The sequence below is a fragment of the Watersipora subatra genome, chromosome 1 (genome assembly GCF_963576615.1).
Source record: "Watersipora subatra chromosome 1, tzWatSuba1.1, whole genome shotgun sequence".
NCBI lineage: Eukaryota > Metazoa > Bryozoa > Gymnolaemata > Cheilostomatida > Watersiporidae > Watersipora > Watersipora subatra.
The window spans coordinates 72,552,998-72,572,712 of NC_088708.1; the positions used below are offsets into that span (position 1 = coordinate 72,552,998).

At 38.0% G+C, this 19,715-nt stretch overlaps 1 protein-coding gene across 2 annotated transcripts in view; it reads left to right on the top strand.

Moving 5' to 3' along the window:
- The window catches only part of LOC137385596 (membrane-associated guanylate kinase, WW and PDZ domain-containing protein 2-like), a 53,943-nt gene that overhangs the window by 19,521 nt on the left and 14,707 nt on the right, over nucleotides 1–19,715 (top strand). For both annotated transcript variants that reach the window (XM_068072090.1, XM_068072091.1), the window contains exons 8-21: nucleotides 1,101–1,158; nucleotides 4,815–4,876; nucleotides 5,540–5,608; nucleotides 10,260–10,460; nucleotides 11,198–11,436; nucleotides 12,333–12,521; nucleotides 12,736–12,901; nucleotides 14,182–14,213; nucleotides 14,464–14,488; nucleotides 15,697–15,846; nucleotides 17,764–17,838; nucleotides 18,017–18,219; nucleotides 18,698–18,873; nucleotides 19,266–19,436. In XM_068072090.1, the coding sequence (XP_067928191.1) occupies nucleotides 1,101–1,158; nucleotides 4,815–4,876; nucleotides 5,540–5,608; nucleotides 10,260–10,460; nucleotides 11,198–11,436; nucleotides 12,333–12,521; nucleotides 12,736–12,901; nucleotides 14,182–14,213; nucleotides 14,464–14,488; nucleotides 15,697–15,846; nucleotides 17,764–17,838; nucleotides 18,017–18,219; nucleotides 18,698–18,873; nucleotides 19,266–19,436 (1,816 nt within the window). The remainder of the gene's footprint in view (nucleotides 1–1,100; nucleotides 1,159–4,814; nucleotides 4,877–5,539; nucleotides 5,609–10,259; nucleotides 10,461–11,197; nucleotides 11,437–12,332; nucleotides 12,522–12,735; nucleotides 12,902–14,181; nucleotides 14,214–14,463; nucleotides 14,489–15,696; nucleotides 15,847–17,763; nucleotides 17,839–18,016; nucleotides 18,220–18,697; nucleotides 18,874–19,265; nucleotides 19,437–19,715) is intronic.

The window sequence follows — 19,715 nt, forward strand, 5'->3', positions numbered from 1 at the left end:
CTTTTGGGGCATTTGTTGTTTCACAGATATAAGTGCTACAAGGTTATAAATTCTAATAAGACATATAATAGCGGAGTAGAATTCAAAGAAAGAAAACACATATATGTGACTATTTCATAGCTTTGGCATAATGTGTTTCTAGTTTAATAATCAGCTGCCAGCTCAGGTTATTTGTCATTGTTTTAATAAAATGCATCTGAAGTTCACAAAGCGTAACGCTAAACCAACGCATTATTATCTATTTTCTACATTATTATCAGAAATCACATTAGTGACATTACACTGCCAGAGTACACAGTCAGCGCCCCTCTACATGCATTACTATCAGAAATCACATTAGTGACATTACACTGCCAGAGTACACAGTCAGCACCCCTCTACATGCATTACTATCAGAAATCACATTAGTGACATTACACTGCCAGAGTACACAGTCAGCACCCCTCTACATGCATTACTATCAGAAATCACATTAGTGACATTACACTGCCAGAGTACACAGTCAGCACCCCTCTACATGCATTACTATCAGAAATCACATTAGTGACATTACACTGCCAGAGTACACAGTCAGCGCCCCTCTACATGCATTACTATCAGAAATCACATTAGTGACATTACACTGCCAGAGTACACAGTCAGCGCCCCTCTACATGCATTACTATCAGAAATCACATTAGTGACATTACACTGCCAGAGTACACAGTCAGCACCCCTCTACATGCATTACTATCAGAAACCACATTAGTGACATTACACTGCCAGAGTACACAGTCAGCGCCCCTCTACATGCATTACTATCAGAAATCACATTAGTGACATTACACTGCCAGAGTACACAGTCAGCACCCCTCTACATGCATTACTATCAGAAATCACATTAGTGACATTACACTGCCAGAGTACACAGTCAGCACCCCTCTACATGCATTACTATCAGAAATCTAGTTCTCAGCTCATCTCTAGTTAGAATGTTGATTGTGATTCGAGTATTGATAGGGTCGGTAATAGTCATCAATTGTTCGTACTGCTTGTATATATACACACTTACAGCCCACTCTTCGCTAGCAACCTTTTCATCTGCCTTGACTCTTTTGTAGAGCTGCCAGAAGGCTGGGAGAAGGTAGATGACCCTCAGTACGGAGTTTACTATATCGAGTAAGTTTGTCTGTCAGTCTATTAGGGGGCGGGTAGCTACTATAAAAACTAATATATTGCGCCGGTAATGTTCAGCAAAGGGGCATCGGGTCAAGTTGTTGGTGACTGCTCTGAGCTGTGTTCTCTGACCAGTACATCATACGAACTCCTTGTCTCTATCACTTGCACTAGTTGTTATAGCCAAATGAAAATGTGCTTTCAAAGATAATTATGAGTAGTCATAGGGGTCTGTCAGTTCTGGTAACTTGTGAAAACACCAAAAGTAAACTTATCATTAATATAATAGGCCAATTAGATATAAGCGATGATAGAAACATTCTATACAGAAACTGACATTCTGGACCTGTTACTGTTGCCACCTGAAGTGTATCCCGTTGTATCAAACATCAGCCTGTGCAGGTCTTTGGACCCCCTGAAATAATCTCTAGTTGGAGATGCTTACATATAACTGTATCAATAGATGTGTGGATATCTTTGAAGGGAAGCTGTTCAACACCATCACATACTACTTTACTTGTAGCATTTTCAAATGTATCTTCTAATGTGAAGATTCAAGTTCTTGCATGTTCCTCGGTGAGGAAGTCCTGTTTATGTTCTGGCTTTAGGGCTCTTTTGCATATCTCAGTTTACAATTGTCTCTTAGGGGTGGACAGCAGTTGAACTAACAATGGATGTTTTATTAAATATCAAGAAAAACAATGTTTTAAGACATTAAAATCACTGCATGCACATGTGAGTTAAGCAACTGTACTAAGGGCACAAAAGGGTTTTTTTACATCGTGGTTAATTAGCAAGGTTTTTCTCAGCTGGTGTGGAGGAAGCCCCCCCCATGATTGTCTGGCCATAGCTAACCCTTTTGTGACTGAGTGCCCATGGCTCCGAATGTGCCTTAAAGACGATGTATGTGTAAAAGGCGTAGAGTAAATGAATGCACATTGAAATGCCAAGAATATTTTCTATGAGCTGATATATTTTGCTAGCGGCTAGCATATATAGATCATATAATCCGAGCTGCAATTATTTGGAGCTATGAGAAATTCCTTTCAATTTGTTAAATTTGAATTCACTTTTTAGGTTATAGCTATATGTTTAACAGTATGTTATAGCTATATGTTTAACAGTAGGTTATAGCTATATGTTTAACAGTATTATATGTTTAACAGTAGGTTATAGCTATATGTTTAACAGTATTATATGTTTAACAGTAGGTTATAGCTATATGTTTAACAGTAGGTTATAGCTATATGTTTAACAGTATTATATGTTTAACAGTAGGTTATAGCTATATGTTTAACAGTATGTTATAGCTATATGTTTAACAGTAGGTTATAGCTATATGTTTAACAGTATTATATGTTTAACAGTAGGTTATAGCTATATGTTTAACAGTATTATATGTTTAACAGTAGGTTATAGCTATATGTTTAACAGTAGGTTATAGCTATATGTTTAACAGTATTATATGTTTAACAGTAGGTTATAGCTATATGTTTAACAGTAGGTTATAGCTATATGTTTAACAGTATTATATTCAAGTTCATTGTACTGATTCATGTTTGCTCCAATTTGCATTTTATAGCAAAAACTGGCTTTTTATGTACAATAAAAATTGAGTTGTGATCCTCCATTATTGCAAGCCTAGCTTAGATAATGACCTTAGGATTATCAAACGGTATGCTACAAGTCTTCTAATTTGTAAAATAAATAACAATAATCTATCAATTGTTAAAGATATATATAAAAAGCAAGTGATATATATAATAAATGTTTGTAAATGCAGAAACTAAAATAATTTGAATAAGTTCATTTAGTTCCGTTAGCTTCTGCGCTGCCGCTACCAGTTTCAGTCTCACTAATGCTTTCACTCACTTCATCTTCTTCTGGTTTCCAATTTCATCCTCATTGTTTTCTAACCTAAAATCTTTTCCGTTGATAAACTGGTCCACATCGGCATAAAAATAAAAAAATTGTGGAGCTCGAATGTGTTCTGGCCACCTTTCACAGAAAGAAAAATGAGCTGTTACAAACGAACACTGCTTACACACGCTTGCTAAGCATAAATAATAGCTTCATAATAGTAGCACAGGCTATATCATGTTAATCCAAACTGAGAATTGCTAGCTATAAAAAAAACCTGTAAACCGTTTAAAGGGTTTCAATGCGATCTACCTAATCCTAAATATTTTGGCATCGGTCTTGAGAGCGTGAGTGAACAACCCCTAATTCTGCCTGAGCCCAGAACTAGTCTCCCTTAGATCTCAATTCCTGGGTAGAACCTTGATGAGTCATGAGAGAGACAGTCTGGAAGTTCTGTCATCGCATGTTCTAGGGTGCATTCTTATCTGTAGCTATTGACATTTTCAGTCATGTTATAGTCATGTCTATCTCAACCGTTGTTTCCAATATAAGCTTTTGAAGTAATTGTCAGACACTTGTCATCGCATGCCAAATGCTGATTGCTATGACGTGATATTCTGCGAATCTTTTTTGAAATCTTTTTAAAAATGTCACTCGTATATTTATTGTTGTGATGCTTTTGTCTAGAGACAAATTAAACAAGCGTGAAGTGCAAATAAGAGGCAGCGTTTTATAGCTCTGGCGTGCTAGAATTGGATGCTCACAATACACTCTGCACACGGAGTAGTCTGGCTTGTGATCCAAAATAGTAGTTAGCATGGATTTTCTAATACATGTATCAATACAACCAATTAGTTTCTTAATAGATCTGCTAGTGCACACAATGAGTTTCCTAATACATGTATCAATACACATGAACACGAAGAGTTAAAAACTTTCTCCGATGAAGAATGACATCACAGCCTCTTCATGGAGTTAGTTATAATGTTGGTAGGCCTATAGTCTATTTCTGTCGTAAAGACTTCAAGTGTTTGTAATTGAGGCTTCAGCAAGATTGAGAATAGCCATTGAATGTTAGTGTTGCTCTTGCAAAAATCATTCTCTGAGCATTGAGTCAATGCTAATTGCTGTACATTATAAATTACTGTAACAGCCAAACAAGAGTGGGCAACTCTTGAATGTTTGTCACTGTACAACACAAAAGTTATTTTTGGTTGCACAATGCTCATACACACAAGCTACACGTAAACAAAACAACAGCTCTCAGGCTATGGAATGGATTAAATTTCATACATAAACAGCATTTTTCTAAATCAATACTTGTGTGTTAGTAGAGTACTGCAGCCTCTTTGTATGTTCATTGGGTTACTTGATTGCGGAGGAGCTGAAACTACTCACTCTAGTAAGTTACAAAGTAGTGCATTTCTAGAAGGTAAATGCTACCTATAAAAGAATACATGTAAATATTCTTTTAAGATGTTTCGTAAAGTACCACAAACTTTCTTTAGTTAGTATTGTACAAAAGATTTTTTTTACAGAAAGTCTTATATGTGTAGCAAGAGTGATACGTTTCAGGGGCATTTTCAATGATCTGCTCCCTAGATGGGATGATTTCTCTGTTTCTGTCTGTGCTCTGAATATTTACATACGTGCATCTTATCTCGTTCATACTCTGCAGCAGGTAGTTGACTAGTGTAGACTCTGCAGCAGGTAGTTGACTAGTGTAGACTCTGCAGCAGGTAGTTGACTAGTGTAGAAAAGTATTGATTTCTTCCTTAGTCAAACATTTTACATTACAGTCATATTAATGAGAAGACTCAGTACGAGGCTCCTAATAAACCTAAAGGCGCAGACGACAAGGGTGAGTCATACAATTAACTATGTATATGTATGCATCTTTTGTGATTTATCCTTGTATATTACTTGATAAAAGATTGCTTTGTGTAATTGACTCCTGTGATATTTCTCTTGTTGCTTGTCTCATTTAATCTATATTCAGTTTTATGGGTAGTTGTGGTTAGATTATGTCATATGTATCTAAGGCTATAGTGTCATATGTAACTAAAGCTATAGTGTCATATGTAACTAAAGCTATAATGTCATATGTATCTAAGGCTATAGTGTCATATGTAACTAAAGCTATAATGTCATATGTAACTAAGGCTATAATGTCATATGTATCTAAGGCTATAGTGTCATATGTAACTAAAGTTATAATGTCATAGGTAACTAAGGCTATAATGTCATAGGTAACTAAGGCTATAATGTCATAGGTAACTAAGGCTATAATGTCATATGTAACTAAGGCTATAATGTCATATGTAACTAAGGCTATAATGTCATATGTAACTAAGGCTATAATGTCATATGTAACTACGGCTATAATGTCATAGGTAACTAAGGCTATAAGGTCATAAGTAACTACGGCTATAATGTCATAGGTAACTAAGGCTATAAGGTCATAGGTAGCAAAGGCTATAATGTCCTATATAATTAAAGCTATGATGTTTTTTCTGTGTTACAGGTTTAATCAGTCCATCCCCATCAGCTAAGTCTATAAAAAGTGCACCAAGCTACAAGGACCCAGATTCAGGTACCACTGAGATACTCGCTGAGATACTCGTATTGTTAGCACTTTATTAGCAAAGGTCTACACTCTACAGTGTGCCATCGCCTTCTTTTCAGTTGAAGCTGCGCACAACTGCTAAATACCGCAATGGCAGCAAATTGTACAAACTATTGGATATTTGTGTGCTTTAGGATAGTTGCTGAATATATAGCACCTAGTTTATATTGTCGAGAGTTGAAGTTTTCAGTTTATCTAATTAGAATGAAAGTTATTAGAGCATTGGTTTTAAAAAGTGATTTGGTCAATAAAAATGATATAAAAATGGAGGACGGCAATTCAAGCTATTAAGTATTGATTGAATCTGGTCGAGTGATGTATGAATAAGTTGTACATTTAGAGAAATCGATATACAGGATGTGACTTACAAGTAATCTGTTATTATTTTGATGGCATGTCATCCTATTTTAATTATATACGTAACTACATGACTAGCATCATGAGGCTCGTCAGGCGCTAGGAATAAAATTAATATGAATTAGTTTGACACAGCCAACTGGCTAACTCTCTTTCCCTAAGCTTATCTCTAGAACCTACACATAACCTTCCATGACTTGACAACTCGGAACTTTGAGTAAACAATTACATAGTTGTGGTGCGATGTATTAAAACATTCAGCTTTTGCATTACATTTTTTGTCCTTGTCTTTCTAGTTTAGCTAGTGGTCTCCGGTATTGAGTAGGCTCTTCTTTGATATACTAGAATACCTAGATGCACTCTTGACTCCTATCATAGTCTGACAAGCCTAAGTGAGTCTCCCCGTAAACTCATGGCCATTACAACTATACAATATATATATATATATATTGTTTACACATACACAATATTTAGAAGTGATTGTTGGTTTGCGCTGAGCTGCAGGTATTCAAAAGGAAGCATGCAACGCAAATGTTTATTATTGTCGATGAAAATAGATATCTATATATAAATCTCAAAGTTTGTCACCATCTGTTCAGATGTCTGCCTGTCCAGTTATAGCTATTAAAATCTTGGAATTAAAAACGCGATGCGCACCAGATTTGAACTTAGGAAGATTGCAACCGCAGGTTTCAAACCACTCATTTAACCACAGAGCTATACAGTCCTTAGCTATCTATGGCTCTTATCATATATCGTATGCATACACTGAATGTGCACTTTTGAATATTAACTAATATGACCTTTTGCATTTGCTATTTTTTGAAATTGTTTAAAAATTAATTTTTTGCTACCAATACCTATTTTTGTAATTTGTAATTTTGAAATGTACCGTTTCATTTTTGAATGTGCCGTTGCACTTGTATTTTCGGTTTTTCGTAAGGTCCGATTGTTAAATCAGTGAAGGCTACAGTAATAATTTTTACGCAGACAATTGTATTATCTCGAGTAGGAATAGCTTCTACATTTTCTCTTCTTTCGGTCAGACAAAGTACCAGACAACACAGTCCGATATCTCATTTGTACATTTGTACCAGTATCGAGAGGTCCCAGTATCTTCGTATTCAAAGTTTTGATGGATAGCTTCTGCTGGAACAGTAACCTTTTTTATACACACATGCTTCTATGCACACCAATTCAACGTATTCAGGATTTTTATTTTGTCTTCTCAGTTCGTATTAATTGTATCTACAGAATCATCTTCTATTGTAATCGTAGCAAAGCAGACTTAATTTATCAATTACTTGCTAATTATTTCACATTTACATTTAAATACTTTTATAGTTGTTTTATTTTGTTTCTTAATTTATTTGACCTGCACAAAACATTTTCCTCATGATATGAAGTTTAAAAGTTGTTTGACTAAGTTTGAAAACCTTTCCAGTTGTTTTATTTTTTTCTCTTAATTTATTTAAACCGCACAAAACACTTTTCTTATGATATGAAGTTTGAAAGTTAGAATGGTAACTGTTGTTATATGCTAAATAAAAATAAATTTTCTGTTCAAAGACTTTTATTATACGGACATACATCTAGTATTTAATTAAGTACCTAGAAAAGGCAGTATAAAGTCACATGAGTATTAATTCTCCTGGTGAGTCTATGATGATGAAAAGAGTTATCTTCCCATTTGGTGAAAACCTTTTTGCTTGTGACTCATTTCTATCTTTTGAAGACACATTTTTATCACTCGTTTCTCATCTTTGACTAATAATTCGCCTTGAAAAAATTAAAAAAAATTTTGGTAGGTTGAAAAATTAACTATTTTCAAAAATAGCTTTTTTATTTAAAAAATTTCGAAGCGTTATATTAAGAGTGCACATTCTTATGATCAACTATCGAATGAGCTGCTCTGCTTTGAAAAGATAGAAACCTGAAGCAGGTGTAATAAAAGTGTCACAAGGTTTACAAGCTCATCTACACTAAAAACTTTCAATTTGCGCAACACATTTTGTAGACATGTTTTCATATATTATCACTTGAGATATAGTCACAGATATTTCACCCTATTTCCCTTCGAACCTTTTGGTGATAACATGGATTCTGGAGTTTTTTTCTTGGTAATTGTTTGTTTATTATTGTTTGTTGTTCAAGCATCTGTATCGCTGGAAGTGCACATTTTAAATTAGTTATAGCCACTGTTAGCCATCCGTCCGTACTTGGTTGGAATTAATGTTGTTATGTAGTCTCTCTTTAGTGAAGTTCAACTTCTATGTTTACCAACTCTGTGGAGTTTGGTATAATGATGATAATACAAACAAGCAACAAACGTATGCAGTACACGTGCATGCACTGTTACACATTCTGAAATTGCCATTATATAGCAGTTAGTAATTGTTTCCTACGTTTTCTCTTGTTGTCATGACTCATTGTGAAGTTGACGCCTCAATTGTCTATGCCCGAGACTGTCAGAGCTATGTGGGGCAGGCAACTCTCAGTGTGCAGTTAGTTTACATGGTCATATAACTGTGTATATATATGATATGATGATTTGCGGCTATTGTGCACCATAATGGTGCTTGCTAACAAGCCATAATTAGCTTGAGCTTGTAACAGCATTATTAATTGATTCCAGGCCATTTCTAAACATATTGATAGCGTGTAATGTTTGCCTAGTCATAGCCTGAGTGGCTGCACATCTCCATTATTTCATGCATTCACATTTTTGTTTTGTTAGCGTTAGCACATGTGCGCGGTTACAATCGTGATTAGCCTGGGGTTGGGCAGCAGCAGCTAGTGGCTGCAGCAGCCGTCTAAGCACATGGATTACATAGATATTCAATTTGCTTCTGCATTTTATGCAGGCCAGGTGAAGGACTTTGGCGACTATGTGTTAGGTATTGTACATCTGTTATCGCAGTTCTTTTTCTTACCTGCCTCACTTATTTGCTTTACTTATGTTGTGTGTCAATTTCATCTTCTCCAACCAGTTGCATCGTGCTTCTCATCCGCAATAAGGTATTTAGGATTCCAGTACTGCCTTCCACACTTTTTTCCTTATTGACAAGTAATATTTGTGGCTTGTGAATTGGTATTATCCACTGCTACTTTGACTGCCCTGCAGTCAGCACAGGGTGCAGTGTTGTAGTTAGCTAAGATCTATTTTGAACTAGGTCCGAGCATGCTGCGTCTGTTTCGGCACGCCTGCAAGCATATTGGTATAGTCATTTTGTGATGATGATAATCTTCTTACAAACCAAGAGCGCTTCGGTAGGATAATAGCTGGGTTTGCGATGCCGATATTGTTTTTTCAAACCAAGCGCATTTCGGTAAAATAAAATCTGGGCTGGCGATTCTCTTGTTATCACTCTTGGATAAAACAACTATTCTACACTCCATCCTCAATCATATCGTATGTTTGTGTAGATCTCCGGGCTATTATATACAAAAATGTATATAGTTCTATTACATAATAGCGTTCAGTCGATCTTTGCTAGATAGGCTATATTTGTTGGGAATAGCGTTTTATACTGAATTGATTTTTTTTACTTTTGGAGGATATATGGTACTGGTAGAGACAATGTTGCCATTTCCATAGAATTAGTGTTGAATAAATATTTACAGCTGGTTGTACAAAGTGCAATTATTGTTTCGTCTTTCCATCCAGCTATAGAATGTTAGAGTAGTATCCACATGGCTGACTTGAGGCGGTAATCAGCTCATGTAATCAATTACTAAAAACAGCAATAGCTGTTTGTCAATGAATAGTGGGTCTATTATAATCAGTCTAATATAGTGAATCTATTATAGTCCGTCAATTGTAGTCGTCCTATTATAGTCGTTGATTGTAATCGGCCTATTATAGGGGGTGTTTTGTTGTGCCACGTAATGCCTATAAGGCTTTTAGCTGATTGCTCATCTTGTGTCTATTGTCTGTAATACTCAGTTTGATACAATGCTAGTTCTTTATTTTGTCTCGTGACTGCATCAGCCGGCTTTCTGCAGATGTGCTTTCTGCAGATGTGCTTGCTTTATATCCCCTGTTCTCATATGCTATGACCATACCATTTATTCAGTCATTCTTCACTGTTATCAATGCATTATCTGAGTTGCCATCTAGGCAGGAAGTCTACAGTAGACACCATAACTTTCTTACTATAGTAATTTTTGTTGAGTTAGTGTCAGTAAAACTTATAATGATCATTCACCTTATCTACCGGGTAATTCCGCTGACTCCATTGCTAGCCTTTCTCGCTTTTAGTAAGTCAGCAGCACACCAAGGCGTTCTTTACCAAAAACCCAGACGAGCTCTCAGGAGAGCGACTCAGCACTCTTCTCACAAAGTCTCTGCGCGGCTTTGGCTTCACCATTGTCGGTGGAGAGGAACGAGACGAGGAGTTTCTTCAAATCAAAAATGTTGTGCCAAACGGACCAGCTGATCAAGATGGCGTGTTGAGGACAGGTATTGTCATCGTCTTACACTTCAGCTATCTCTTTCTTTCAAGCTCTGTTGACTACCATGTTGAAGCTAATGCGAGTCTGTCTTGGGTCTGTCTTGGGTCTGTGCATGTCTTTCATCATACCTCTATGACATACATAATCATTCTAAGTTCTCCACTCTTTGGCCTTTTAAAGGATTGTCAAAGTTTATTCTAGCGCCTTAGAATCTATTCTCCTGAGTGTGTTGCTTGTGATCATGACTCAAGTCTATGCCAGTTAGTGTGTTACATTTGATCACAACAGTAAGTCTGGGCATCCTAGCCCACATCACTGATGGCTCACTAGTAGCTAGTAGACTTGTATAAAGCATGTTGTTTACAAGTTTTTGGTATGTACTGTTTTGTATACAGTACAGGATGTACAGATACTCATTGCTATTGCTATGTCTCTGAGGGCGATTATCTTCTCATATTATCTACGCATATGTCTATACTGTAAAAAAGGTATTATCGCTAACCTCGGAGGTTTAAATCGTATCAAAATTTTTGCAATGTAGTGAGAAGTTGTCCTCTCTTTTTTGTGATAACAGTTTTCGCCTTACTCATGCATTTTTGCGTAATTTGTAAGACTCCATGGCTTCTTAGACCAAATGTGTTCAAAAGGGAAATTTGTGGTAATCCATTCTCCAAGCGAGTTCAGCAAGAGCTGGCTCAGCCAGGACAGCCACACTTGAGGTAAACACTGTTTGCTATCCTACAGGTGACGTTCTCGTAAAAGTGAACGATAAGCTGGTGCTAGGATACACTCATTCTGATGTAGTCTCCATGTTCCAAGCTATCAGACCTGGTGAGAAAGTAACCCTAGATGTTTGCAGAGGCTATGCATTAGCCTTTGATCCAAACGACCCTAACACGCAGATAGTGACAACAATTGCAGTTTCTCTACCCGAGCCCACACCTGCGCAGGCTAAACGTCGAGAAGCCGAACGAGCAGCTAAGGTACTTCTAGTCTCAGTTTAATTGAAGTAGAAATATGGGAATAAAAGACTAGAATGGGATATCACTGGTTTTTGTGCAGTTTATAAGTTTTTCCGCGACTCTATACTAGTTTCACTTATTTAATAAGCAGTTAGTACGCCCGAGATTCTGTGCCTTTGAAAATGTAATAAGCTTCTCTGATTATAACGTTACCACTTCTAAATTCAGAATTGTCTTCTCTTGTAGTGGGTGCTTGCAGCTGGCGCTTATAAGATATTGAAGTTTTTATAATGGACATACCTTTTACATGTTGATGACTCCATATTTCCTTTTTATTCTGTTTATTTTTGCTGCTTGTACCCACAATTACCCGAAATCAAAGCCTTGTATGCATTTAAAAAACAAAGATTTCATTCCTTAATTAACAATAAATCAGTTGCGAAATTTTAGATTAACTTGGTAGGATAATGTATAGAAGTTTCTGAGGCAAGAGAGTTTGTATTCACCTTTCCAAAACCTTTAACTTCTGCATTAGGTTTGTTTACAGTAGTCAGGCTTTGTGCTATATGTTCTGTTTTGGTAGTTTTTAACATTGTGTTGTAATTATAATGTGTGTGCCTAAGTTAATATGTTTGCTGTTACTGTGCTGCTAAAATGCAGCTATGAAACAATGCGGGTATTTATCCTATTCATGCGCTACTATATGCTATCTAAATCTAATTGCCTCTGGCAAACACATCATTCTTTAATGATAACTGAAATCATAGAATAGCTATCATTGCGTCACGCATGGCATTCCACTATCGGTGTCTGAGGTGATCTTGTGATAGCTGTAAGAAATACTTGGAACTTGTGCAGTCTGCAGTTACGGATTAAATGTCACAAAGATTAGACTTGTTACACTGGATTCACTTCAGGACGAAGGAGATAATTCTAGTCTCGACGAGTTCGCCGACTCCTTGTTACGTGATATAACTTCTGGGGAGGGGTCCCGTTTGCCCGGTAGCTCAGACCAAGGAGCGTTTGGCCAAATGTTCTCTATAGAAATAGTGCGAGGACAGAGCGGCTTCGGGTTCACCATCGCAGACAGCCAGTATGGACAGAAGGTAAGACGTTAGTCATTGATTACTGTTTTAATTCGAAATGATTAAAACATTCACTATATTCTTTATACTTGCTGTCTTTATTTCCCATTCCTTTGCCTAGCTTTATATTCACATGAGATTTCAGATGACATGTTTAGGGAGTAAGCAACTAGTTTGAATACTTTGTACTAGGACCAGCGCATCATCCGCAACGGCTGCTCCTTTATCTACACAGGTGAAACACATACTTGATCCGGGGAGATGTAAGACCCTTCAAGAGGGTGACATCCTCGTGAAAATAGCAGGCACGGAGGTCAGGGAGCTCGAGCACCTCGACGTAGTAGATGTACTCAAAAGCTGTCCGCAGGGAAAACCGACTGAGATAGTCGTACAGAGAGGAGGTTAGTAAGTCTCCGTGTGTCTAACGGAGGCTGACTCGGCTGCGCACATAGAGTTGTCTCAGCTTGGCATGATATGTTTGCGTTAGAGTGCATAGCGAAAGTAGCATATGGTCTCGCTTTCTCAAATTCATATTTTGGCATCATAATTTATTTCGGTTTAATTTTGAAATGCCCATCTCGATATTCCTATGTGATTTACAGTCTTGTCCTGCTGCTGTGCGCACATTTCATTTATTAGAGGAAAGTTTCTTGTATCGCTTTGCCTGTGTAAGCTCACCAGTTTAGCTTGTGTTACCTCCTTTTATTAGCCATACTCAATGGGCCACAGTTTTTATACTCAGTAAAAATTATATTTTGAGTCAAGTTCATTCCTGTTAAAGTTTCTGTCTGATTATAATTTTTTATTGCTCCTGCTCATTCTCTGACACCTGATTACATTAGACATAGTAAAGGCTTTACATTGCAGTTACAGTAGACACACTAAAGGCTTTACGTTGCAATTACAGTGGACATACTAAAGGCTTAACATTGCTATTACAGTAGACACACTCAAGGCTTTACGTTGCAATTACAGTAGACATTCTAAAGGCTATACATTGCAATTACAGTAGATATACTAAAGGCTTTACATTGCAATTACAGTAGACACACTAAAAGCTTTACATTGCGATTAAAGTAGACACACTAAAGGCTTTACATTGCGATTAAAGTAGACACATTAAAGGCTTTACGTTGCAATTACAGTAGACACACTACAGGCTTTACATTGCAATTACAGTATGCACACTAAAGGCTTTACATTGCAATTACAGTAGACACACTAAAGGCTTTACATTGCAATCACAGTAGACACACTAAAGGCTTTACATTGCAGCGTACGCAATCATTTTCAAGTTACTTTCACTCACTGTTGACCTGAATACAGTCACCTCTGATAGTTTATAATATGGACTGTATGCTAATGGTATTAAAACTAAAGTTGTGGCTCTTGTATGTTGTGGCTTTGTAGTTTGTGGCTTTTCAAAGTGGTGGCTCTTGTAGGCAAGGTTATGTCGTGGCTACGTTATTATAACAATATTCGGTGGTAATGTGGAGAGCTGAGGTTGATCTCTGTGATGCAATGTTGTTGCCCAGTACCTCAGCTCTCCTGTGGCACTCTCATTGACAAATAGCGTTTAGGTTAATGTATGTGTTTCCGTTATTAGCTTGCCATACAAGACTTTGTCAGCATGTCTCTATTATTTCTTTATCAGTTCTGCATGCTTCTTTTTCACTTTTAGGTGCCAAGAAAGTTCCAAGACCGCCTAGTCAGGTACATATGTCATTTACATGCGCATCTTTCCTTCTCTAGACTCATTTTATTACCCTGATTTAATCTTGCAGCTCAGTTGATCTCAGATAATTCTATAGCCTTTTATTGTTTTGGTCACATGTCTGGCTCTTAAGTTGTAGCAGTATGCTGTTAGCTTCACCTCATGCCTGCAATACATACTTTAGGAGGTTCACTTTTTGTTCGTGTTTGGTGTTATTTTGTTGTGTAGCTATATTTTGTTGTTTTGTAGTCACGGATCAATGAGGGAAGCAATGGTAAGTATATTTTCATTAGATTCTGCTCCCGCAGTTCTACCCACTTTTTCTCATTATCATGCGGCTTGTTTGTAAAAGTGTGGTGCTTATTCTAAGTATTGTGGTTGCCTATTGCATGCCTTGAGATAACAGATAACAAACACTACTACCCTCATATCAGTCATGTCTCATTTGTTAGTATGAGCGTGCTTTACGCCATTTTCGTGCTTGGCTACTGGAACACGCAGCATGAGTAGGGTGACAAAAAGACGCAGCCAAAGAATTGAGGTTTGTAACTAGAGAGCTTCTACTCACGTCCTAGGTGTTGATTGTCAGGTGTTGAACGGAGAACTGGTATTACGAGTTGAATAGTTGTGTGTAGTTGAAGTAATAGTTGTTGATTGTATCGCTGTTGCTTTGAGCCTCTCATTAAGGATTTTACCAGAACTCAGAGGCTAGTTCAGGACTGTCGGCTGATCAATTGAATAATTTCTAAAACTTAACATTTTCTGGTCATTTCAACTTGGCACACTTAAAGTTGCTTGTCTCATTCGGTATCTATTGAGTAGACTTGACTAGATGGTTTGTTATTGCATGCGTTGAGGTGTCCTGAAGTTAATCCTTGTTGGGGCAGGTCTTAAGGAATTCATTCTTGTCGCTCAAGTGGCATGCGTCATTGAGTGCAATATAAGACAACACCACAATACTCAGAAATTAAATGGAAGCTAGCCACGCTATTGAGAATTAACTGGTCTGCAAAATGTTCCAGTGCAGTAGCTCTGGCTGTCATGTTTTAACTCTAGCTGCCTTGTAGCTCTAGCTGTCATATAGTTCTAGCTGTCGTATAGTTCTAGCTGTCATATAGTTCTAGCTGTCATGTTATAGCTCTAGCTGTCATATAGTTCAAACTGTCCTGTTATAGCTTTAGCTGTCAAGCTGTTTGTTTTCACTATTCGCTTTGTTTTTTGGATTGTCTTGCACTCTTCTATGTATAATTAATCGTAAGAGTGAGTTGTGTTGAAGTCTGGTTGGTACATTATTCACCTCGGAGTATAAGTAATGAGCATACTACTTCTAGCAAGCACAGAGTTCCTTATTACCTTCTCAATGTGTTTCATGCTTGGATTAGCTGTCTTGTATTTGATATGTCACTTCGTGTCTTGTTGGTAGTTTACTTTTTGATGGTATCAAGTTTACAGTCTCTGAGAATGTGCCTCATTGTGTTACAGGCCCCAGTCCATTCAGTACCCCAGAGTTTGAGAATGAGCAGCGTCGCATGAAGTTTATTGCAGGCGCTGATAGCGATGCCGCTGTCAGTTCCGACAATCGCGAGCTGTCTCATGTTATTGTTCGTCCAACAGCGACTAGCAGCAAGCCAGGTAGCAGACAGAGTACGCTGGGTGACACCCACCCTTATGGTGGTTGGGCACCTGCTCCTGTTCATCATTGTCTGGCATGTTTGCTTGTCTTCGGATGATTACTTGTCACTTGGATTATTTGCTGCCTTGTTCTATGTGCTCGGCTGTCTGCGCATGCTATTTTATTCCTGCATATCTTGCCTTCTCCCCAGTCCATGTTTTACCTTCATCGCTTTCTTTGCCAGACATTGCATGCATCCTGGTGGTCTTGCTTCAATACTAGCCGGCTTCTGTGCTCGCAGGTACTGCCCACTGCTGGTAGAATTTCACTGGTCTCTCTATGGGTAAAGGGAGTCAGAGTTGCGCGGTTTGTTTACAGTATCTTTTGCTAATTCTCTTTGTAAACACCACTAGTAGACTCGTAAGCTTTATGTCTGGTAATGCATAGGTGGCTGTGTAGATTTAATGTTTTAATCATTCATGTTAAAACGATTACACTGAAACAAGCATTGTAAATTTGCAGTTTTTCAACTATGGCAAGTGTCCAGGTAAAACGGCCCATGCCACCTCTTTTCCACCACCTAGTCACTCGCTATATGTGACAGTTATTGAACTTCATGTAGAAATCCATGTTGATCAAACAAAGACACGGCAACCTCGCGCTATCTTGAGCTCTTCGGTATTACGGAGTATTACAGAACGTCAGCATCTTGCTGTCATTAAGCTCAGGTGTTTGATAAGCTCCATACCCATATTCAACGCATGATTCATGGATGCTTAGCTTAAAGCTCTTGGTATTCTAACATGCCAAATAGCAAGGAAGGTCATTTCATTTTCCTAAAGCATCTGAACAAAATATTTGGGGATAAGCTAATCTTATGATGCAATTAAAGCCAGTTAAGAAATCTATAAGACAGTGTTTCTTAGCTTGGCTTCATTCTCATGCCTGGGTTGCTTTCCATCTGTCTCAGCATTGACATTCAGAGGTGATATCAATCAGTAGCTAGACCCAAGCATGCCCTCACATGCACAACCATGCACCATGTTCCTGCGGTCGATAATTCCTGTGGATAATTCTTCTGACAATCAGTTGTTATGATATTCTATTTTGACAAGTGCTGTATGAAAATTGTTTTATCCAGATTACATATAAAGTGTATTTGTATGCAATAGTACTGGAAACGCAGACATGCAGGGGTGACATTGTCATCCACAGCCTGTATTATATAAGCGTATAGTCTTGTTTCCTGCAAGTGACTTTGCTGTAATCTCGCATAACTACTCTTTGAGTAAAATGGTGTTTCTAAAACTTTTTATATACATAAGAAATATCTTTATTATGTTAATAGTTCCATACTAATTGTGAGAGCAGACGTAATACTTGTGTTGTGTCGGCAAGCCAAAGGGTGCACTCTGGTGTCAAGAGGATGTGATAAGACGCGGGGATAATTGCTATATCCTATTATTAACGTTTAGCCTGCTGCCCTCAACAAAGCCGAGCCAAACAATATCTGAATTGACCCTAATTATGGCTGAATAGAGTCGAGTCGATTGGTGGTAAACCCAACCAGATAGTTTCCTGTCTCTAGAGTATTATAGGTGATATCATTCGGGTGAGCTTTGGCTTTGACAGAGGATGGGTATAGTATATTTCGCTTGCTTAGCTTTTGTGTTATGGGTAGATGGTTACAGTCTGATAGTTCACGAGTCTTTGATAGGACAGTTCTTTTTGTAAATGCTATACACATTTGGTAATGGATAGCAGTAACTTTTGTCTGATTGCGCTTTAAAGCATGTATTATGATTAATTGGCAAAACTACCATTTTATCCTGTACAGTGAAAGCCATCTTGCTTTCTCTAGCAGTGTGCTGTGTGTGCGTCTGACCATGTTGAGAAGCTATATAACCAACTCTTTATTTTTCCTTATCTCATTGCAGGAATGATCAAGTGGAGTGTAAATGGTTCTGCTGCACAGCTATCTCGTTCCAATCTCCACTCTAGCTCCTCTCTCGGTGAGCTTCTAGCGAATTTACTCCTGATTTCATCGTCATAGCGATTATTGCTTTGCCTCCACGACAGCATGGCATTTGTAGGGCAGCTTTAAATTCTTTTGTATTTAGAGAAATGGTTTAAATACGCCTTTCTGTTGTCCGGGTTACGATCTTATCCATGGTTATTTTATTGCTTCAGCCAACCGAGAAGATGATGACAGTGAGGGACAACACACTCCTCCACCCTTACCTAGTAAGATGAGACTAAATTCTGATGCCAGTGTAAAAGATAGCTCTGAAACATCACGCGAAGCCTCCCGTGTATCGCTGACTGAAACTTCAAGCGGCATTACTCTGCCCAGCCAGATGAGAAAATTCAACAATGTCATCAATAACAATCAGGTAAGCTATCCTTTACCACAAATCGATTCTGGGCCGAGCATCAGCTTGAAGCAACTGTCTCAGACTGCCAGGGCAGACCCTGTTGTCTCACATCAAACTGCATATGAAATTGGAAGACAGCGAGTTAGTTATGGAAGACAGCGAGTTAGTTATGGAAGACAGCGAGTTAGTTATGGAAGACAGCAAGTTAGTTATGGAAGACAGCGAGTTAGTTATGAAAAACAGCGAGTTAGTTATGGACCCACCAGCTGTTCAGTGGAACATTCTTGATCAGTGAGAAGTATCAATATTAACTTCCATTGTTAGCTCCCTCGAGGGTGAGTCATAGCACTTGAAGTAGAAGGCTTCTGGGGTCACTGCATTGCTTCCTATATTGCATCTTGACTAGTGTGATATTCCTTGCAATGAATCATTGTACCTAGATACTTAGGCTATAGTAAGTTGTACGCTTGTAATGCACCGTTGTCTTTTATATCAGTCTGAGCCAAAAGTTAAATCTCCTACCAGTAATGGGCCAGTCGGAACCACGACCACATCTAGTCCAGCCATGCTGCCCAACAAACAGTTGATGGGACAGCATCCAGTCATGAATCAATATAACCCATATTATCAGCCTCAGAAGGAGAGTTTTTATGATATTCCTAGCAAATACAGGTACTGTCTTCATTGAATTCCAGAATGCCCCTTCTTTATGATCAGCTAATGCTGGTTTATTGTAACGCAGAGCATCTCTTTTAACACATTATTTCAAGTCTGTGGGTAAATGCACCCCTTCATAAAAGTGATTTTTGAGCATGGTAAATATTTTATTTAACCTAAGTTTTGCAAGAAACCTGCATATCATTTTTATTAATGCATGAATTCATTATACATAGGTTATTAGGTCAAGTGAAAAGGGTTGTTAGGTCAAGTGAAAAGGGTTATTAGGTCAAGTGAAAATATCACTTTATGTTGACTTAGAGAAACTCTGAGATGTTTAGTTAGAGATATTTAGATATGGAACTGCTGTCATATCCACCTGCTTCTACACGGTGCCTTTTTGGCAGGATGGACAGTAACCTGACACCCGAGCAAAGGTTTGATATGATGGCAGTGTCACAGAGGGTTGAACACAACAGCAGATCACACAGCACAAGTTCTCATCCTCACGAGAGAAGGTCAAGGACTCCTGGACCCGAGCACATGCGGTCTCCGCCCGATCGTTCGACTGATGACAGGTGAGCCTCTCATCGGCCGCTGCTCACTCTCATTCATCCGACGAGGGTTGTTATTTGTTTAAAAAAATACTTGCGGTCCTATTTTTGCGTAGTTAGAGAAGATCATATATAGCCTAAATTTTTTTACTTTTATACAATTGCTGTACTGAAAACAAATAATTGTCAAGAGCATATTGGGCGATTCAGTTAATTGTAACGACAGATTTGACCGGATTTTATGGAAGCAATTTAGGTGTACAATGTATGTTAACCCTTTGGCTGGGGAAACGACAAAAATGT